Consider the following 23,475-nt stretch of genomic DNA (forward strand, 5'->3'; position numbering starts at 1 on the left):
TGTTAAATTGTAGCTTCTTTTGTTAGTCTGTTAATAAATTAATCTCTGAGTCACAGAAGTCAAATAAACCAGTAACAAAGTAATGGGGAAGTCAGGTATATTCTTTTTCAGATGCATATGTTGATTTGAAAACTGAAACTGAAGAAGCTGAGTGGTATTCCACCTTCTGTAGCAAAGTTTTATCCTGTTAACAGAACAAATCACGCTAAACAAAGTAAAAAACAAAAAGACAGCGAAGCATTGACTGCTAAGTGGGGGGTCCCGCTTTATCTTGCGGCACCGTCCTGAAACACCTGTGCCTTTTACGCCGCTCGACATCGTAGACCACCCTCAAACTGCTGACCCTCTCTTGGCCTTTGGAAAAAAAAATGGTTGTAGACGTGCCATCTACACCTATGGCAAATGCACACCTGAGAAAATACACCTGATTATATGAGCACACTTCAAATTTCCCCCAGAGCTGTTCCCAGATGTTGCTCAAGAACATTTCATGGGCCAGAGCAGGTCAGATTGTACTTGGAATGGAAAATGTGTATTTACAGTAAATTCCTTTGGGCAATACACAAATCTACCAAAAATAAACACTTTATTTTTCAACTGCACCTCAATCAGTTGTTGTTGTGAGAATAACTTATTGCGTTGCGTAAATCAAGTGTTCTTTGGTTTACGTCATTATACGAAAACTCATGTGGAAACTGTTCGGTCACGACAAGCCACTGATTACTTCGACGAGAAAAAAACACCATCTTTTTAAAATGTGTTGTTGGCAGCTCACAGCACACCAAAGCAATCTTGAGATGAAAATATGCGATGCTGAAGTCAGACTATTTATTTAACTTTTATTGGTTCAGATTTAATGAAATGTCTAATGGTGAAGCTGAAACAGTGCGCACATTGATCTGGTTGTGATTGAAGTTATGGTCAGTGCGCTGTGTTGCTTACATTGGACCTGGACTCAGAGATTAGAATAATATAAGCACATAAGCCTTTGCTTGTTCTCAGCCACTTCACCCGTGCACCCCAGCACCTCTGGTTTTCTCCCCGCCCCTCTGCATTACCTGGAAGTTGTATAACTGCACAGAGTACCTCATGTTGCATTTGTGTAATATGACCACATTTTAGGGACTACATATCAAATTTAATGTTTGTGAAGAGATGATTGAACCATATCTTGTCAGTGTGCAAATCCATGAGCAGCAATGGACTCGTGCACTAAAAGCCACCCCCTCCTCCCCTTTTTTCCTCAACCTGCAGATGTTACATAGTGAGGGGGTGACTGGAATTACACTGAGTACAGAGACCCCTCTCAGAGCCTTTGCTTCAGTAAAAAGAAGAAAAAACCCATAAAAACAAATATATTCAACAGAAACCTAAATCAAACCACACTGAATCACACTACTGGGAAAAAATATGAAAGTGCAAACATACATGTTTGGGCCCACTGTGTTTCTTTTTACCCAGTTGCTTCTGTTTCATTTTAAGTTATAAAATGAATATTATGCAAACAATGACATATTCTCTATAGCATGAAGATGTTTTTATTTTACATGAAACACAGACCGTTGTTTTGCATATGAAAGATTACATTACAAAGTGATGGAGTCACACTCAGTATGTCTACCAATGTCTTACTGTACTTACTGTATATGTTTCAAGGTTTTATCATTTTGAGTTATAGGTAGCTAGATAGATGCAGAGCATACATGTATAGCTATGTACTGTGATGCGGTAGTAGAATAAGCCAAAAAGTATAAGAAAAACAACAAAAGCTCTAAGCAATCATGCTAATCATGTATCTGATGGGAAAGTCATTTAATCAAGCTCCATTAAAATGACAGTGAAAGCAGTTTGTTTCACTGTCTGCAGCCATCTATCATGTACTCTTGTACAAAGTCATTAAAATGCCTACAAAGAAGTCTATTAGCACTTTTACTACATTCTTCTGAAGGCTTTTTTTCAACCCACGTGTTTGATTCCAGCAGATACTGCATCCTATAAAAAGAAGAAAGCAGTGAAGAGAGAATCGTTCTCTGAAATCTTTTGTTAATATCACTGATATACTTACATTCCACTTGTATCTTTTGTGGTGCCATCTTTGCCCATGATGAGATACTGTTTCCCCATGTCTAGTTTTCCTTTGCAGTGAACCCTCTTAGCAAAGACTCGGACAGAGTTCTTACTCACCGACACATCGTTATCTAGTAGGAGGATTATAATTATTATATTTAAAGAAAGTCTTCAAATAAACATAATGAAAGGCAACAATAGTTCACTTACTCGATTTGAGAACCTCAATTATAAGAGTGGTGTACAACTCAAAGTTACTCTTCACAGAAATACTGGAGACCTCAACGATGTATGCTGGAATACAAAACAAATAAAGAAATAATGCAGTGATTAACACCCAGAAAAATGCTAACAAGCTAACTAGCAAACAGTAAATATTTGATGCTTTTCACGTAAATGTCTTGTTTAGAATACTGACCGTAATCTACGATAGGGAAGGAGCAAGCATGTCGGACACGGTTAATCTTCCAAATTTTTTGTCTTGGATCAAATGTTTTTTGTAGGGTATGGCAGGGTCCTATAAAAAGATTTTTAAAAAGTCAAGACACTTATATATATATATATATATATATATATATATATATATATATATATATATATATATATATATATATATATATATATATATTTTTTTTTTTTTTTTTTTTTTTTTTACACAAAATTACATAAAATTAAAAACAGACATGTTTCTGTTATGGAAGTCCCAGCATGGACTCAGGATCACTTTTCTGTGAATACAGCTATTGGCTTCATCAAAGTCATATATTAGCACATCTCGAAAGGCATCCTCAATTCTGAAAGGTCTGTATGCATTGCAGAGCAACATATGCTGCCATCCAGGCAATATATATCAGGGAAGGTCTTGCATATTTCAGCAAGACAATGTAAAACCGAGCCTGGGTGCTCAACTAGTCTGCCTGTAGTCCAGACCTCTGCCCAAGTGAAAACATTTGGTGCTTGACAAAATGTAAAATATGACAAAGAAGACCCACAGGTGTCGAGCATCTCGAATCCTGTATCAAACAAGAATTGGACAACATTCATCTCCCAAAAGTCCAGCGCTATTTCAGACATACAGACATTTACAGACTTTTGTTTTTTGAGATGCGTTGCTGCCTTTCAATTAAAAATGGGCTATTTTTTTTAAAAAACATTTTAAGCAGTTTAAACATTTAATATCTTTTCAGTTTTATTTTGAATAAAATATGACTTTATGAAACCTGAAAATCACTGCATTCAGTTTTGATTTTGATTTTAGACGGCTGTTTTAGATTTGGGGGTGTCATTGTAGTGTACTAAATTTTTTTTGTACTTTCTGCGCATTCGCACACGTCCTCTGAACACAGTTTGGATACCATCTTGCTTCTTTGTGGTGCAGAGTAGAACACAGTACACTTTCTGTCTGTAGGAAAAACACATAGTACTATTTATGAAGTCCTATTCAATAAAAGAGATCACATATGTGTTTGTATAAAGAGAGAAAGAAAGAACGACAGTCTTACCTGGTTCATAATAATCATAGAATGTGGCTGGAGCAGGCTGTAGAAGCCCAACTGGTACCAGTTGTTTAGCTTCAAACCTAATACATTCCTCATCCTCTTTCACCTTCACAGAGATAAAAAAGTAAATCTAACATTTGACATGTACATTTATTTTCCATAACCTGAATTCATCCATACCTCGTTGAAGTAAATCAGAAGTCTTCCAAAATACGTCTCATAATGGTCAATGTAATGTTCAGGTGAATCTTTTAACTGAGGGGAAAAAAGAATTAAACAATTTTGCATTTTAGCAGAAAAAAATTATCTTCTGAAGTTTCAGTGTGAGTACAGGTCATTCCAGTTTCACATGTAACTTTTATTACAATATTTTTGATGTGCTCTTTGAAACCACAAAATATTTTTTTCTTGAGTTAAATGAGATTTCTGTATGTTAAATATAGCTAACTTAAAATAACTTCACACATAGATAAAGAAAAGATCTAAAGACTAAATACATTTTTTTCATAAGTTTTTTTTTTTTTAATAGATATAACTCTTTAACAGAGAAAACTAAAGGCTTGTATTTGTTTACTGTAAATTTGCAAAAATGTCTTATTAAGGTTATCAATTGTGTTTTTAAACTAAGCACAAAAAGTAAGATCATTTGTGTTTGGTCAGTTTTTTCTTTGTTGTAACAATACTTCTTGACAAGAAATCTTATACTGCTGGAAAGCCTGTGTTTTACCCTTAAATGGCGCCACATTTGTAAGCAAAATATATATGTATAGTTCTGTGTAAATAATCATTCTGTACATACGATAATTTTTAATCCTACAAATGTTTATAACTTGCATAGTTCACATTTCTGTATAACTGTATATCTCAGATTTCTGTATAGTTTTTCATATTTATATCCTGTTCATAGCCTGTACATACTTATAGTTATAGAATATTCATAACATACTTCATACCGTGTACATTATAACATACCATAATAGACCCATTTCTGTAATATACTTACATATCTATATTATTGCTAATATATATTGTAATATATCTATATCATGGCTAAAGCACTTCTGGATGGATGCAAACTGCATTTCGTTGCCCTGTACCTGTGCATGTGCAATGACAATAAAGTTGAATTCTATTCTAAAATGCCTTTCTGGGTTAAGCATCACAGTTGAGTATGTGGGTTGCTCTGCCAATGCCAAACAGCTTATTCTCCTGTTGACTCTTGTTTGGTGTTGTTTATTGGATTGAGTGATTGAAGTGTGAAGCAACAAGACATGTTTGCATCTTAATTCATTTGTTTCACAAATATGGGCTTCAGCAGCATGTGGAAGAACCATACACAGCTATAAAAGCCTGGCACCTTGTCCTCATGTTGGTCAGCAGCCCAGGTTCATGTTCTCACGCTGAAAACAGCAGCTGATAACCACCTTTTGTGTAACCACTAAGTCTGATTACTTATGTTAGTTTCCTGAGTATGATGAACTTACTTGGAAGTAGTATAATGCAGTTTATACAGGATCGAACCTTCCATATAGGCTTCTTGTCTTATTTTATGTTTATTTTTTACATTTTTGTAATTTCTAATTATCAGAATGACACCCCAGCACTTGTCACAGTGCAACTCTGACAAATATTGACTCAAAGAATGTTAAAATGAAGCACACCACATGCAATTCCCCTTCAGCGTAAATAATTACATTGGCATCGAGATTTGTACATGTCTAGAAAATCTTCTCTTACTTTGTAATGGGAGTAATGGTGAAGAATACTAACCTTATCCAGGTCCTCCGTTTTAGCCTCAAATCCACTCAATAATGTAATATCGGCAATGGCCATTCCTGTAAGATTCCTCTTCTTACTATGACCATGAAGACAAAAAACAAAAGGGCATTGAGAAAGACATTGATCAGGAAATGGGTTTTTTTGTTTGTTTTTTGAACTGCACAGCTCATACTCTGAATTCATATTCATGAAAAGTAAATATGAATTTACTGGATCTCATTTAACTAACCTGACACAGACAGTGTAGGTAACAGCCTCATTTGAACTGAAGTTATTATCAATGTCTCTCCTGTATCGGGTGTGAGCATCAGACCCCTCAATGGCTGTTCGTCCCAGGTCTTCCTGGTCTTGTTTCTCGTCATCATAGTCATAGTATTCATAATTTTCTAATATCGGAGCTAGATAGACAAAGATTAATGTAAGTGTGTGCCTTTTATCAGTAGTTGTGATTTGTTAGCATTTACAAATCTTACCAGTGTACTTCACTTTCCCCTCCACTCTGACACTGATAGACACCTGGTCACAATCATCCTTGGGTTCCAATAAATGGTAAGCCTTAACAATCTACAAGGGACATTTAGAGTCAATTATAGATCTGATTGATAATATATAAAACAAAGATGTGAATCCAACATACTTTAAGCTTAATTTCTCCTTTTCCAGTCAGATGCACGGTGATGTTGTTCCCTGTAAATTTCTAGGACAACGGAAAAAAATAAAATAAAATAAAATAAAATTAGAATGAGGTTTAATATCATATAGATATGTCTGAGCGCATTGCTTTATGATACCTTCAGGCTGGTCTCTACTTTTTCCTTCTTATTTTCTAGTTGAAGTGTTACAATTTCATTCCTTCCAGCAGATGTGAAATCTGCTTTCAGTTTTGGTTCTGGACTGGGAGGCTTTTTTAACTCGTACTCTGCGAGGGCTTCCAGGGCCATGAGGGTATCCTGGGAATGGTAAGAATTCTTATTAATATAGTGGTTGACATGTCTTCCCTGACAGTGAATAAATGGTGTTAAACAACAGATGAAACAGGAGTTCCACACAAAGATGGATTCTCCAGCTCTAGCCTAATCACCTGTGTTGACTTGAAGCCTCCATAATAGTTTTCTCTGGAGTTTAACCAACAGGCTGCTCTCTCTGCCCAGTTTATATGCCCAAGTTGAACAGCAGTTAGAAGGACATAAGCTGTCGTCTCTATTGTGATAGCATCCAGCTTTGGGTTGTCATTAACTGCCCAAAAATAACATTCATTTGTTCCTAATAATAAAAAAATACAGAATAATTATACAAAAATTAGACATTATATGATAATATAGGAAGAGGCAGCACCTATAATTTGGTCATAGTAATAGATTATTGTATGTATAGTGCCCACATTCATTTGCTTGTACTGGACATGCCTTTAATAGCCGCTGCTTCCACTTTTTTCCATATATGTGAATGATCTGTTGTATTTGGCATGCACACTGAGAGGCAATAGGCTGTAATGGCGACAGCATAGGGATGCTGCAGCTCCTCTACGAGTGACTGGAGATATGATGTTGAAGAGGAAATACTTGGTCTCTGGAAGAGAATAACATAAAGGTGGTGAATTATTTTTTGCTCATATTTGTTGTGAATTATGGGCTAACTGTGGCAAATAAAAATTAACAATTCTCAATGTAGCATCAATTATTTTGTGTCCCTGAACCTGATGAATGTCCTGTTTTTATCTAAATAGCAACAGTAATGCTAACATATAGAACGTTTTTCACAGGACTCCCTGCAGGTGAAACACTAAGTACATCCTGACGCCTTTCATAGGAATTAGGAAGGTAAGTAGCAACCTAGTGCTTCTAATTAAATGCACTGGAATAACTGATCATTTGTGAGCGTGCTCACCACTACAAAAGCAGGAAATTTGGCATATGCTTTGGTTATTTTTCTCTTTTGTGTAATATTCCATCAGAGTTTATCATTTAAACGCTGTTAAACTGCAGTCTGGACTCAGATACCAGACTGACTACAATTACCCACTTGTAGTCAAAATTACTCAAAACTAGTAAAAACAGTACAGTTGGTTTTTAATATCACCACTCACCACTTTATTTTGCATATCAGGCTGGAGAAATTTGACGGACCGGTACAGTGCAAGAGTTATGAAAGCAGTCACTGATGCATCTTGGTCTTTGCCTATCTAGATTAAACACACAGATACAAAGTTGCACTCAGATCACTGTATTTTGGTTTGTTGTATTCAGATCTAAATGGGAGACAAATTAAAGGAAAAGAATGAACATTATAAAATGCAGTGCATTGGTCCATCACATGCTGCCAGAACAGCTTTAATGTAACTTGGCATTGACTCGACCAGTGTCTGGAGCTCTGATAGTAAAATAGTATGTCCTTCTTCCAAAAATATTCCCTTCTTTTTGTGTTTTAGTTAGATTTAAAGATGATGACTATGATGACTATTTCAAAGAAACTGCTGCCATCAGGATGGAAATGGGCCAACCAAGGCTTTATGACTTTTCCTTTAATATACCCCTAATGTTCTAATTAGGGGTGCAACGATATACAAAATTTACAGTTCGGTTCGATACTTTGGTGTCACGGTTTGATATTTTTTCGATACAAAAAAATGTTCATGCTTTCTTAATTTGTCATTTATTAAAATTATAAGTATATATTTTAACTCAAAAGTACAGTTTTTAAATTTAATGTTGCTGAAACAACAAAGTAATAAAAAAATAAATCTATCTGATCGAGAAATCACTCATCTTTGGAAAAGAGAGTTTATTACAGAGAAATGGCTCTTTCCAAAATAACAGCTATACTATACGCTTCTTCTGGGCTATATTCTCAGCAGCATATTAAACATATCAGGTCCCCATAAGGAGAATCATGTGCTAACGGCTGTCTAAATGACTCGGGTAAACTTTGTAGCATGCGTGGTTGTTGTTTTTGTCTGCTTCCACTTGTCTTTGCACTAGGATGATGTCGGTGTAAATGTGCAGTCATGACGTTAACGCCACAACACGGCAAATCTCCGATCCGAGCTACCGCGGATCACCCTGTGCGTGGGGCTGGACGGTGTCAACACATTAACGAGCCAGTAGTTCCCACCCATGTAATTGAGCATTGCGTGGCACATCCGACATACTGTTTTACTTTTGTCCATGATGGGCTTACCTTCAGGGTCATACTTCACATGAAGACTCTGTTTTATTTTATTTATTTTCTTTTTTGTTTTATCTGAGCACATACGTGTGTATTTACATATATATTCGTATTTGTAAATGCAAGTATGTGTACTTGTGTACATATTGTTTTTTTCTGTATATGTCTGAAATAAAGATACAATAATAATAAAAAAAAAGACCAAAATAGTTCCAAAGGCCAGATCTGAATGAGGGTGGGGGAGGTTCAATTTGCCATGTTGCAACAAGCTTAGCTTCTGTCTTGCTAGCTTGCACTGTGCTCAGTGGATCTGCGCTCGACAGTGCAGCCTAGGCGGAGTAGTCGAACGCAAATCCACTGAGCTCTCAACACAGACAGCATTGTCAGAAGAAAAGTTGATAAAATAAATAAAAATGTTTGTATTGTTCGATACATATGCGTACCGAACCGAAAGCACTGTATGAACGGTTCAATATCGATACGAGTATCGTTGCACCCCTAGTTCTAATATGCACAATACATTTATTTTGCGAGAATTTACCAGGGTTCCTTTGTGTAACACAGGATTTGGGTCACTGAATGACCCATCATGTTTCTGGACTGAGAGCAAGTAACTGACTGATCTTCTGATGTCTTCTCCTAATCTGACGCTCTTCCGTTCTTCATTAGTCTGACGCTGAGTCACAAATGAAAACATTTTTACTATAAGAGCAGTCACCCTGAGAACATGAAAAAACAAAGTGAAAAGGTTGATTCATTAATATTCATAATGGAGATTTTAAAATATAAATATAAAGGGAGATTCAAATGACTACTTTACATCCAAAACTAAAGAAGAGTTATATAAACCCATACTCACCAATTACTCGATGGCACATAACTCAATGTACCATAGGCTCCATCATGCCTTCTATAGCTTGTGATGTGTTTACTGCCTAGCAAAAAAAGTACACTGTGCTTATAAAAGTGTCAGTTCATTACTATATATATATACATATACATATATATATATATATATATAAATACATATCACGAAGGCGAAATACAAGCTTAGTGATGATTTGTGACACAAAACTGACTTTTCCCCTAATTAAAACACGGAAAGTTATTCCATAAAAAATGATGATGATTTTTTTTACAATAACATTAACATATTTAATAAGGTTATGTATTTTTTTTACCTTTATTCTATTGATTTTTACCACAGTCAAAAATTGTAATCTTTTTTGTTTGCATAATTTTTTCCAACATATTTGAGCCCTGATAGCTTCTGAACTACAGGAGGAGGAGCCACATGAAATCTTTTAAGCTAAAAACACATTCAAGCTCCATGTTTGGTTTATTATGCACCCAATCCAAAAATAATCATCTAAAAAGTCCTGTATTTGTTCATTAGGATTTGTTCTTCAATTACTATTGAGCAAAACTTTACCAATTTAATGATGCGGAGTACAGGAAAAAAGCACTCACATCCTTAATGTTTTAATTGCTTTCTGATAAGTCACTAGAGAAAACTTTTTTTAAAAAAGTGCATGCTGTGTATACTTGATGGTGTTGTATTACCATGTAGGACAGGAGACTAGTTAAATTGAGCTACAGTATATTTCAAGAGCCTGTAACTCAGCTCTAACATCATTAAACTAAGGTTTCTTCATGCTAAAATATTTGTTCAAGAAATGCTTCGGAGAGGTCAAATGGTAACTTTTTTAAGATCCGAATAATTGTATGTGGACTGACCAGTGAATCTATAAATTATAAAACAGTTTTAATTTGTAGCATATTTAGCGCCTAATAAGGATATTTTTTCATGTCTTCCTACCTTGCTCAAGTTTATTAAGAGCATCCTCCCTGCTGCCAGGTGGCAGCTCAAACCACTGCCGACTCAAGTCAAGGTACCGGAAAGCTAAAACTGTAGGTCCCAGTTTTGACATTGTCTGCTCTAAACATCCAGTTGGCAAAACAATCATTTCAGCAACCCTTTCAGTAGAAAGAAGCTTTCTTGCATATGAATCACCAAAGCCATTCCCTGTTGAATGAGAGAAATTAATAATAAGATGTCAGGTATTTATAAAAGTCAACAAATTTTATGTCTGTGTCTCAGTGTCTACCTTCCACTGAAACAAATATATTGGAGCTGGAGTCAGGGACTGTGTCATCTGGTAAGGATCCGTCAATAGTGAATGTCTTTGTGCTTCTTCCTATCATAACAGAGATAAGTATAAAAAGGATAACAATAACTATGACTGACATTAAACTATCCATCAGAAATACTAACCCACTCACCATCTAAGTTATGGACACTGGTTTTTTGATCTCTCTTTTCTAATCCTTCTTTCTACAACATAAGATAGAAGACAACCAGTTTATAGTATGCCTTGTTTTTGGAACTCAGACTGCCATAAAAGTATCTTATACATTTCACTCACCTGCACATTCAAAGTTTTTTCTATTGCATCTATTCCAAAGCTATTCTTTATATCATAGAGACGTATTTTGATGGGTATTGAACCAGCGACCATGGGCACAGCAGAGAAGGAGACAAACTGAGAGGATTGGGGTTCAAGAGTAATGTTAACATAAGATGATTTCGTGGCTGAACCAGGAGAGCAAAGTCCTTCAGTTTGTTCCATGTGCACTGCCACCTGTGAACATGCGGGTGTCCAAGAAAACAAAAAAAATCTTTACTTATTCCACACAAAGTAGTTACTGTTTCCAGTGACACTCAGCACTGATGTTGAGGTTAATCTACCTGCAGTTCGGAGTCATCATAGTTGTAGATAACAGGTGAAACCGACAGCTGCTCAAATTTTTTCACAAATGAAGGCAGTCTCAGAGACACAAATAACTCCTTAAAGGCTCTGATTTCAAGTGGCTTAGTGACACAGAAACCTGAGTGAAACACAGAATAGAAGTAAGTTGCAGTTAATGAGATCCAGTCAAATATCTGTGATGTGTTTATAAAGCACAGAGTTATGATTACCTGTGGATGGAGATAATGTGACAACCTGAATCTCCCATGTAGTGATGGAATCAGGAAGGAGCAAAGAGTAGCTACAAGAGTTTTTGATGAAGAGAAATCAAATTAAATCAAATCAATCAGACAAATGACACAGTTTATACTGGGGTTCAAAGATAAGCTGCTTAAGTGAAATAATCACACATTATTCAAACAACAACAATTAAGATGAGTACATAAACAAAGCAACTGCATGGTGTCATTATGCATCGAACAACTGTATTTGACTGGAAATGGATGTGTATATATATATATATATATATATATATATATATATATATATATATATATATATATATATATATCAACACCTACGCCCTGCCTGTGATCAGGTACCCTGCTGGGGTAATAGGCTGGCCAAAGGAGGAGATAGAAGCCACTGACATCAAGACAAGAAAGCTCCTTACCATGCATGCAGGGTTTCACCCCAAGTCCAGCACCCTGAGGTTGTACGCTAAGCTGAAGGAAGGGGGCCGGGGACTGGTGAGTGTCAGCATCACAGTCCAGGATGAGACAACGAACATCCGCGAATACATCACGAAGATGGCCCCAACTGACAGCGTGCTCAGTGAATACCTCAGGCAGCAGAAACCCAAGAAAGTGGAGGAAGGCGAGGAACCATCATGGAAGGACAGGCCCCTGCACGGTATGTACCACCGGCAGATAGAGGAGGTGGCTGACATCCAGAAATCCTACCAGTGGCTGGACAAAGCTGGACTGAAAGATAGCACAGAGGCACTAATCATGGCAGCACAAGAACAAGCTTTGAGTACAAGAGCCATAGAGGCTGGGGTCTATCACACCAGGCAAGACCCCAGGTGCAGGCTGTGTAAAGATGCCCCTGAGACAATCCAGCACATAACAGCAGAGTGCAAGATGCTAGCAGGCAGGGCATACATGGAACGCCATAACCAAGTGGCCGGCATAGTATACAGAAACATCTGTGCCAAATATGGCCTGGAAGTGCCAAGGTCAAAATGGGAGACGCCCCCAAGGGTGGTGGAGAATGACCGAGCTAAGATCCTGTGGGACTTCCAGATAAAGACGGACAAAATGGTGGTGGCTAACCAACCGGACATAGTGGTGGTAGACAAACAGAAGAAGACGGCCGTAGTGATCGATGTAGCAGTAATCGATGACAGCAACATCAGGAAGAAGGAACATGAGAAGCTCGAGAAATACCAAGGGCTCCGAGAAGAGCTCGAGAAGATGTGGAGGGTGAAGGTGCCGGTGGTCCCCGTTGTAATTGGAGCACTAGGTGCAGTGACTCCCAAGCTAGGCGAGTGGCTCTAGCAGATCCTGGGAACAACAGCGGAGCTCTCTGTCCAGAAGAGCGCAGTCTTAGGAACAGCTAAGATACTGCGCAGGACCCTCAAGCTCCCAGGCCTCTGGTAGAGGACCCGAGCTTGAAGGATTGACCGCCCACAGGGGCGAGTGGGGAATTTTTTTTAATATATGTGTGTGTGTGTGTATTTAATGTGTTAATTGTGATTAATTGATTTGAGAGAGAAAAACGCGTAAAAACGCACTTTGCATTCAAAGCAGAGAGGAACATATGTCGATGCACGATTTCCTGGTATAGCGATTACACTGATGCACGTCAGAGCTACAAAGAATCAGAAGAAAGCACATTGCTAGGACTGATTGGAGGCAGATTTCATTTCAAAAGACTACCCGACAGAAGTCTTGTTAAAAGCATGGTTTTGTGCACAAAGGAGTTTGCATACCATTTGAAGCACTTCAACTTTATGGTACCATTTAAATGCAAAACACAGAAACTGTGGGAGCTGTTAGCGCTAGCAATTCAGTACCAACAAAAGGTGTCGGCAGCCCAAACTTGATGAAATGACTAGCTTCAGGACAAAAACTTCTCTCGCAAAATGGATTGCTCTGGTATTCATGCCACATACTAAAAGTAGCACTTTATTTTTAAGTCTGCCCAATTTTGGCCAGGGACATTATTTTTGTTTCTCTGTTTTGAATTGAAATGCAGTTTAAATGCGCCCCTCCCTCCCCGCCTCCCGCCCGAAATTAAAAGAGCTTGAGTTTACAATGTTCATGTCCATGTCTATTATTTGATTCTGTTGACCACTAAAACAAACACATCTCTGCTTTGGGGCAAATTTTCTTTTGCGATTAAATGTGATTAATTGAGATTAATTAATTACAAAACTGCTAATTAATTAGATTATTTTTCTTTATAGAGTCCCACCCCTAATATATATTTCTATTCCCCGCTCGCCCCTGTGGGCGGTCTATCCTTCAAGCTTGGGTCCTCTAACCAGAGGCCTGGGAGCTTGAGGGTCCTGCACATTATCTTAGCTGTTCCTAGGACTGTGCTTTTCTGGACAGAGATCTCCGCTGTTGTTCCTGGGATCTGCTAGAGCCTAGTTTGGGAGTCACCGCACCTAGTGCTCCGATTACCACTGGGACCACTGTTACCCGATGAAGGCTCTTAGACTCCTGTTGATCTTGTATAGCTCCGATAGTTGGCTAACCTCCCTCCCTACTACCTTGATCTTAGCCTCTTGCCTCCTTCTCCATGAAGGGTACTGCCCCTTGTGGCTGTAGCCAAGCATCTCACTGATCACTGCTGCCGTGGTGTAGATCATCTTGTTAGTCTCGGTAATGGTGGCTGAAGGTATTGTCCACAGTGCTGCATTAACATCATCTAACAGACCTTCTGAGGGTACTTCACGTAACTTGGTAACCGGATACGGGGGATCCAGGTTTCAAGCTTGGCCATGATCCTATCTTTCAGGTCACTTCCTCTCGCACTCAACAATCCTTCATCTATCACACTTGGTGCTTGGTACCCAATCTCGGATGGGGTTGATCATATCACCCTCCTGACCTGGCATTCTGGCTCCCCCTTGCCTTAGCATTTGTGTTGTACCTCATCAATCTCTAGCTGTGAGAGCCGTCCCTTCTTTCGAATGTGTGAACACTGAGCTACTAGTTGTTTCGCCGTCATTGTGGATGTGGGGTATTGAAGATTCCATAGGTCCCTCATCCTATTCATGTAACCCCTTCCACGAGGGTTACTTGCGTAGTAGCATTCCAACAATGCCCTATTTTCGTCTCTTGCCCACCGATGCCTTCTTGTTCCAGTAGCCCACTTCTCGTCAGGGTGCCCTGGTTCCTCAACACCTGACACGGACCTTGTTGATCCGGGCAACATCCAAGCCGGCATGCCTTCATATTTATCTGTCTCGCTCATGTCTGCGGTAGGCTCGCTTAGCATGGGAGGTCTAGCCCAGGGGTGGGCAATCTCAGTCCACGAGGGCCGGTGTCCCTGCAGGTTTTAGATCTCACCTTGGGTCAACACACCTGAATCACATGATTAGTTCGTTACCAGGCCTCTGGAGAACTTCAGGACATGTTGAGGAGCTAATTTAGCCATTTAAATCAGCTGTGTTGGTTCGAGGACACATCTAAAACCTGCAGGGACACCGGCCCTCGTGGACTGAGATTGCCCACCCTTGGTCTAGCCTTAGGACCCTTACTGGATACAGACACCCCAGGCGGGAATCGAACATGCGATCCTTCGCTCCAAAGGCATGTAGTCTACATATATATATATATATATATATATATATATATATATATATATATATATATATATTACAGGTACATTAAAAATGCTTACGTTTTTTTGTTGGAGACGTCAAATTCCACAAAACCAAAGCTTGGAGGAAAATATCTTCGGATATACTGAGAGGTTTCTGAGAAGAACTCCTCTATATCAGCAACGGATGCAGCTAAAAGCCAGAAAAAGTCAAAGTCAGTCAAAGTCAGACTTTGATAATTAAGCTACAGCTATTAAATGCTACTCAAGATGATTTTTAAAGTGTCAGCATAAAGTGTCAGTTTCATCTCACTCCTGCCAAATCCTTTTTGGAGTTCTTCCTGGATCTTTTTTTGTCTTAGACGCTCCGCTTCAAGGCAGCACTTTAAAAACACTTCAGCACAAGTTGGATTTTTTTTTCACTAGAAGGACCCGATCAGCTCTTTCCCGACATGTTCGTTCCATCGGGATTCGAGAAAATCCATAAACACAACAGTTTTGCAGCTCTTTCTCCGTGTAGTTCAATTCTAAAGAAAATAAAAGACACATTTAGCATGTTCTTGCAAAAAATATTTTATACCATCAGACCAAAGTTTTAATACTAGAATCTTCTTACTCAAGGCCATCATTTCGGGTTGAAGGTCCGCTGAGCGTCTTTGTCGTGTTAATGAAGAATTACAACCAAAATCTAGTAGTAGGAGAGAAGCAGGAAAGCAACAGAAAAATGATCAGAATGGAATAAAAAAAATGTAATACGTATTTATTAGCTGTGGTTGTAGGAAATAATTTGGAAAAGCGAAAGTGCTTCCTCCCACTGTCCAAAGATATGCAGTTAGTGGGGATAGGTTAATTGGAAACTAAATTGCCCATAGATGTGAATGCAGGTATGAATGTGAGTGTGAATGATTGTTTTCATGTGTTAGCCCTGTGATAGACTGGCGACCTGCCCAGGGAGTAGCCTGCCTCTTGCTCTAAGACAGTTGGGATAGGCTCCAGCAGCCCCCATCCCCCCATGACCCTGAAAAGGATAAGCGGAAGAGAGTGAATGTATGTACAGTGGGGCAAAAAAGTATTTAGTCAGCCACCGATTGTGCAAGTTCCCCCACTTAAAATGATGACAGAGGTCAGTAATTTGCACCAGAGGTACACTTCAACTGTGAGAGACAGAATGTGAAAAAAAAATCCATGAATTCACATGGTAGGATTTGTAAAGAATTTATTCGTAAATCAGGGTGGAAAATAAGTATTTGGTCACCTCAAACAAGGAAAATCCCTGGCTCTCACAGACCTGTAACGTCTTCTGTAAGAAGCTTTTCTGTCCCCCACTCGTTACCTGTATGAATGGCACCTGTTTGACCTCATCATCTGTATAAAAGACACCTGTCCACAGCCTCAACCAGTCAGACTCCAAACTCCGCCATGGCCAAGACCAAAGAGCTTTCGAAGGACACCAGGAAAAGAATTGTAGACCTGCACCAGACTGGGAAGAGTGAATCTACAATAGGCAAGCAGCTTGGTGTGAAAAAGTCAACTGTGGGAGCAATCATCAGAAAATGGAAGACATACAAGACCACTGATAATCTCCCTCGATCTGGGGCTCCACGCAAGATCTCATCCCGTGGTGACAAAATGATCATGAGAACGGTGAGCAAAGATCCCAGAACCACACGGGGGGACCTGGTGAATGACCTGCAGAGAGCTGGGACCAAAGTAACAAAGGTCACCATCAGTAACACACTACAACGGCAGGGAATCAAATCCCGCAGTGCCAGACGTGTTCCGCTGCTGAAGCCAGTGCATGTCCAGGCCCGTCTGAAGTTTGCCAGAGAGCACATGGATGATACAGCAGAGGATTGGGAGAATGTCATGTGGTCAGATGAAACCAAAGTAGAACTTTTTGGTATAAACTCAACTCGTCGTGTTTGGAGGAAGAAGAATACTGAGTTGCATCCCAAGAACACCATACCTACTGTGAAGCATGGGGGTGGAAACATCATGCTATGGGGCTGTTTTTCTGCCAAGGGGACAGGACGACTGATCCGTGTTAAGGACAGAATGAATGGGGCGAAGTATCGTGAGATTTTGAGCCAAAACCTCCTTCCATCAGTGAGAACTTTGAAGATGAAACGAGGCTGGGTCTTCCAACATGACAATGATCCAAAACACACCGCCCGGGCAACAAAGGAGTGGCTCCGTAAGAAGCATTTGAAAGTCCTGGAGTGGCCTAGCCAGTCTCCAGACCTCAACCCCATAGAAAATCTGTGGCGGGAGTTGAAAGTCCGTGTTGCTCAGCGACAGCCCCAAAACATCACTGCTCTTGAGAAGATCTGCATGGAGGAATGGGCCAAAATACCAGCTACTGTGTGTGCAAACCTGGTAAAGACCTATAGTAAACGTTTGACCTCTGTTATTGCCAACAAAGGTTATGTTACAAAGTATTGAGTTGTATTTTTGTTATTGACCAAATACTTATTTTCCACCCTGATTTACGAATAAATTCTTTACAAATCCTACCATGTGAATTCATGGATTTTTTTTTCACATTCTGTCTCTCACAGTTGAAGTGTACCTCTGGTGCAAATTACTGACCTCTGTCATCATTTTAAGTGGGGGAACTTGCACAATCGGTGGCTGACTAAATACTTTTTTGCCCCACTGTATGTATGTATGTATGTATGTAAGTATGTATGAATGGATGGGAAAGTGTTGTGTTTATGGTTGGATGTCGAGAGGAAATAAGCATGTTTCTTCACATTTTCGTGTGTTAGGGTCCTGACTTCAGTTCAGGAGACGGGAATTGGGGCGAGGAAGATAATGAGGTGGAAATGAAAAAGGACGGGGCAATTGTGGAGGAAGCAGATAAGTAGGAGTAGAAAGTCATTATGAAAAGGACATGATATAGATATAAAAGTACAAATGTTGAATAGTCATATAAAGTTTGAAAGAGCTTTTTGTGATCTTGATAAAAATTTATAGGCAATAGGCAATACTATGTAAATGGCTAGTCTCTAATCGCATACATAAAATGAAACCAAGTAGAAAGGCCCTGTCCATCTCAGCTACTGTATTCAGGATAATGGGACGACATGGTGGCTTCCACAGAGCTGTGCCCGCTCCTATGTATATTTTATTGGATTATTTCAATAATGTATTAAAAAGTTTCAAGGAGTCATCAATTTGGTGGAAGATATAATTACACACTAATCAATTAAATAGCCTCAAAAAATTACCTAATGTTCCTTTAACTAAATGAAGAAAAACTTTTTCTTTTTTTTTTCTTACCCTTTCTCCATAGAAACTGGTCATTAGATACAGCAGCCAAGCCATTGTCTAATAGAACTGATGCTGAGTCAGGTCCTCCACCATAGGAACAACCCAGATCATATGAGTTCATAGTAGAGAATACCTGACAATTGAGAAGAAAAGCTTAGACTTACTACTATGATTACCTATAAATTACAAAAAATACCATAAGTATGAAAGTAGTGTGTGAGACTGTAACCTGTTTGGGTGTGAGTTTATTGTCAGCATTGAGAGCGTAGAAAGCCTTATCCACAGCCAGCAAAGCCACTTTTGCGCTGTTCCCATGTAAATCAAAGTCTATCTTTAACTTTGTGTTAGGTGGACCTTTAAGAGACCTTTGAGGTAACTAAATTAAGACATTTAAGATATATCAGGATCTTTTTTTGTTCAGTCAAGTAAAATTCAAATAGTACTTCTAAAACCAAAATCAAATAATTATATCAATATAAATACATGTAGACAAGAGTAAATCTAATTTATTTAAACATATGCTATGTTCGTACACTTCCATTAGATAAATATTAGTTAAATATTTGTAGAATATCAAGGTTTAAGTCAAGGTGTGATTGGACAAAAATGTTGAAGGACTTGTATTATCATTTCCTTTGTGTGTGTGTGTGTGTGTGTGTGTGTGTGTCTCACTAATATTCATAGGACATATTACAGTGTCCTGTAATGTTCTTGTCCAAATACTTATGGAAGTTATAGGTTAACGAACAATAAAAAAGGATCCAAATTAATGAGAATGAACAGACTTAAGCGCACACATTTGAAATAGTTTTGCTTTCTCTCTCGTGCTGCACTTTTATCTGTTCTGTTTACTTACCTTGACATTTAGCTCACATTCATCCCTGACATCTACCCACACTGAATCAGCTATGACGTGACCGTTAGTGTTGTGATAGTAGCCAATCACACGGAACGATGGAACCATATTATGTGTTATCTGCAGTTGGAGTTTAGCTGATATACCAAGTGGGAGTGAGCCGGTGCTTACTACAATTCCCCGGCTTAAGACCTGAAACAAAGACAATTAAAAAGTGTTTAATCAAGACAAAATGCTGCTCCTTTATGAGAATACACAATATTGCATTTAGTCAGATATTTCTGACCATGTAGTGTATATATCCACTGTGTGGGCTGTTGATGGTGTTGAATGTTATGGTAAGGAATTCATTCACAGAGTAGATCCTGCTGGTTAAAGTCATGTAAAGGTAGCTGTCATGTTGAGAGGAAGCACGTCGTATTATTTTTCTCTCTCGTAATCCATTTGTAGAAACCTGTTGGAGGCAGATGAACAAACAGTTAAAACTGGAATCAAATCTGTTAAACATCACCTATGAATAAGGTTGGGGATACTAACTTCAACTGTAATATCAGCTTTATCATGAACATTAAAAGTATTGAACAGTGCCCCCTCTTGATCAGTGGTGCCTTCCCAAGGCTCTGATGGTGGTAGATTAATATTTACTGGCACACCAGCTGCTGGAGAGCCATCTGGCAAACGCACGAGCACCTATATGAAAAACAAAGAAAACTGTTATATTAAAGAGCATTACAGTAATTTGTGTAACTATTCCCATGTGTTAGTTTCAGACATACCACCACGTCCAGTGGATATCCAGGAATAAAATGAGATCGAGTTCGAGAGAGGTCTATCGTGTATTTGTGGGTGAAGATTCGCAGGTAAACTTCTGCCTCTTGTATTTCACCACCTAGGCCAAAAAAATGTACACAGTATTATCAAGAAAAATAAAAGGTCGCGTTAATATTTCTCCATGTCTTAATGAGTTTATCAATAGATTTATTATATTGGAACTTTTACTTATTAAATGCAATAATTAAATGTAGCTCCAGAAATTCTGTATTATGCACTGCTATATGAAACCACATTGTTTACAACAATTAAATACTCTCTAATATCTATGATTTCAAATAAAATAACCAAAAACAAACTCAGATATATTGATGGATGTAAATATCTCCTTTACTTTGTATGTTTGTGACAAACACTCTCAAAAACAATCGATCTCCATTTTCCTGCATCTTAGAGAGGGTTGTTTTCAGCTGGCTCTGAAGTTTTGCATTTGTCTCATTTAACAAAAGAGAAACCTCTGCATTTCCATCTTTGACCTGCAAGAAACAGAGAAGTTTTGATAAAATGAAAAGATAATGACATGCAGTTTGTTACTCATTTTAAAATTAGCCGGATTGTGAATTTTGGATGGATTTCCTCACCGAACCGGTCTGCTCCAGTCCCTTGATAAAAGTCATTTCCTGACTGCCAGAGCCATCTTTTTTTACAAATCCAAACTGGCAGTGATAAGCACCTTTAACTTTTTCACCATGTGTGTACCTAAAGAAAACAACTGTTAACTGGAGCAAAGATAGTCTAAAAATGCAATAGTATATTTACACTTGAGACAGTCAATCCAAGCATTAAACGGTCTGACTCAAGCAGTGAATATTTTTTGTTGCTGAATCCAAGTTAATAAAAAGTTTTACTATTTTCCCTGCATAGGAAATAATTATGGACGAGAAAATGCCCAATCTCAAACTCCAAGTTTTCACCTGGTAAGTGATCAGAGGCTGCAAGGACGATCATGCGTCATAATGAGTCATTATGTGATATTAATTTCATTTTTCCCACAAAACAATGTACTGTAGGCATTTTAGGGACATGCTGTTTGATTTGAACGCCTTGTAGAGTAGCTGTGAGGTAACTTTCTAATATTACACCAAACCCTAAAAGCTTAGCTCAGAGTAACTTTTTTTTTCTCAACTAGTGAAACGTGGATCAGGAGGTACTGCGGGTGGTGGAGTCCATCAGAACCCCAAAAACTGCATTTAGCATTGGAACAAATCGTGCTACAGTAGACTTGCAGATTCCCTTACTTTTTTTGCTTTTCCATTCCATGAGTGTGCTTATTTGAATACTGGCAGCCCTTGGTCAGGTAATGACTTGGTTAAATGGTTAAACTGTTCTATTTGTTAAAAGTCATCCTGCTGATAAGATGTTGACAAAATCACCCCAATGCCAAAGCCTTAGCTTTCAACATTTTCTTGACATGAATTTGCAAAGAAAGAGTTAGTTTAATGGAAGTAAAATGAGCACTTACATTGCTGAGATGGTGAATTGAAGGTCTTTATTGGTCAGCAAAATATATTTCGGATCCATTACGATGTTCACATCAAAGCTTGGTAAAACTACAGTTAGTAAATAAGTTATGAGAGTCAAAAGATACTTTCTGTGAATTTTAAAAAAAGATCTCAATTGCACGAATCAGTTTATAGTTAACTTACTAAATTTTTGAACTTTGAACTCTCTGAAGGCAGCATTTGCTTCATCACCCTCATAGTGTGCAGTAATCTTCCAAGTACCCGTTCTTTACGAACAACAAAGTACAGTAAGCGTCAAAATTCCTTGACATCTTCACTTTCATTGTAAATTTGTAACCTACTCAGAAATGTCAGGTATGAGGAATGAGTCTCTAAGTACTCCTCCCTTTGCAATCTTCATGATTTTCATTATTCTATTTCCAGCAGCATTCTGTCATAGAGTGACCAAACACAGACCAAGACAAGAAAGAGTGAATATGTTTCTGTCTTTCAAACTTGTATGACCAAAGATATTTATAAAGAAAATATATAATATTAATAATTATAACTCACAATTACTGATATGTGGACAGGTTCCTCATGAGGCCTCATCGTATGGTCAAGAGTGAAGATTCTGTACTTCACTAAAAGAACGATAACATAAAAGGAATATAAAATGTCTTTTTTTTTAAGGTTCACCGTTAGGTAAAGTCTGTAGAATTGCTTCTTTTTTTTAAACTTTGTTTTTACCTCTGTCTGCTGGGTTATAAATTGGCTGAGCTGTCTGAATGAAGATGTAGCCCCTGTGTTTTGACACCAGAACCCTTGTTAACTTTGTGTTGGGTGTGAAGGATTGGCTCTCTGCCACGAGCATAACGTAAGAAGGAAATTGAGGCAATCCTAACAAAGAATCCATGTTTAGCTGTAAAGATGTAAATTATAAAGTTAGGGTAAAGTGGGTAGTAACATCTCAGTCCTGTCTTTTATTGTTTGCTTTTTGTTTGAGTGTGAAGTCTGCATACCTTGAGCTCAGCTATTTCAATCTTGTCTTCTTTAGTGCACCTAACCGTTTTCATCTCAGACACAACAGTACTAGAGATCTCATCCTTCAGGTAGAGATTAACAGGTTTGTTAAGGTGGCCCGGTCCCATCTGGACAAACACTTTCTCATTAACGCCCACGTGAAAGACTTTCGGGCCTGAGATGAAGAATCTGCACACAAAAATGAAAGATAGTGAACATTGTATCTTTTAATAATCTGTTTTACATAATCTGATTTTTAGATAACTATGCAATCTGCAGTGCTGCATATTTGAGCGTATCTTACATTAAGTCAAGTTGATTATTAGGAAATAAATATGGAAATACTAACATAGGATTTTTTTTTCATTTGCAAGGTTATGAAATTGTTTGAAGACAAAAACTTTAGTTAATTCTATATATTTATATATATCAGTTAAAATGAGTAGATATCAGCCATTAAAGCATTACACTTCATTCTTCCTAAATTTACCTGTTTTGTGCTGAACACTCCGCGATCCATATCAGCAGCAGTATCACAAAAATGTGGCACTTCATCGTGCCGCTTTGATTACTTTGCCTGCTTTGACACAGACTTTAGATTAACTGCTGTTTTGTAAGTCACTCACCCCTGTTTCACAATATCTGAATCTCATTAATGCCCTCCCTCTGTTTTTTTTCTGCTGCAGATGAACAGACTTATAAAACTTAAAACCAATTACAAAACTTTAAAAAATGCATGCATAAACACTCAAGGCATACTATGATAACAGTTTAATACTGCTAGATATAGCATGTTGCTCGATGCATGCTGTTGTTTAACACACAATGTGTTTTTTTTGTCAATTATTAAAATTATAGATTTGGGTAAATCTATATTTTTTTTAAACTTTGCACATTAGGTTCCAATAGACCACCAGACCAACATTTCTGACAACAAGCTGTTTGATTTTATTAAA

General features: G+C 38.1%; 2 protein-coding genes across 2 annotated transcripts; one reads left to right on the plus strand and one right to left on the minus strand.

The window, feature by feature from the left end:
• Positions 1–1,515: 1,515 nt before the first annotated feature.
• LOC146508123 (complement C4-B-like) lies at positions 1,516–23,143 on the minus strand. Its single transcript, XM_085177559.1, is given in 42 exon segments — positions 1,516–1,992; positions 2,066–2,198; positions 2,278–2,361; positions 2,486–2,584; positions 3,380–3,469; positions 3,570–3,672; positions 3,747–3,821; positions 5,337–5,421; positions 5,575–5,743; positions 5,819–5,909; positions 5,983–6,042; positions 6,137–6,295; positions 6,427–6,608; positions 6,752–6,914; positions 7,432–7,527; positions 9,052–9,229; positions 9,370–9,445; positions 10,330–10,536; positions 10,619–10,708; positions 10,794–10,845; positions 10,937–11,152; positions 11,260–11,399; positions 11,491–11,561; positions 15,176–15,287; positions 15,408–15,513; positions 15,515–15,621; positions 15,711–15,782; positions 18,377–18,500; positions 18,597–18,743; positions 19,224–19,415; positions 19,510–19,677; positions 19,761–19,913; positions 20,000–20,112; positions 20,389–20,530; positions 20,636–20,753; positions 21,517–21,604; positions 21,701–21,783; positions 21,859–21,947; positions 22,070–22,140; positions 22,247–22,418; positions 22,519–22,708; positions 23,010–23,143. Coding segments are annotated over 42 exon segments (5,070 nt in total). The 5' UTR covers positions 23,075–23,143; the 3' UTR covers positions 1,516–1,853.
• On the plus strand, positions 11,835–13,740 carry LOC146508124 (uncharacterized). Its single transcript, XM_085177560.1, has one exon. The coding sequence runs from the start codon at positions 11,935–11,937 to the stop codon at positions 12,817–12,819; it is 885 nt and encodes a 294-aa protein (XP_085033686.1). The 5' UTR covers positions 11,835–11,934; the 3' UTR covers positions 12,820–13,740.
• Positions 23,144–23,475: the final 332 nt, after the last annotated feature.

Source organism: Neolamprologus multifasciatus, chromosome 11, assembly GCF_963576455.1.
Source record: "Neolamprologus multifasciatus chromosome 11, fNeoMul1.2, whole genome shotgun sequence".
NCBI lineage: Eukaryota > Metazoa > Chordata > Actinopteri > Cichliformes > Cichlidae > Neolamprologus > Neolamprologus multifasciatus.

What these genes read in the sequence shown, in the direction of transcription:
- LOC146508124 (XM_085177560.1), top strand. Translation starts at nt 11,935, where the DNA reads ATGCATGCAGGGTTTCACCCCAAGTCCAGCACCCTGAGGTTGTACGCT.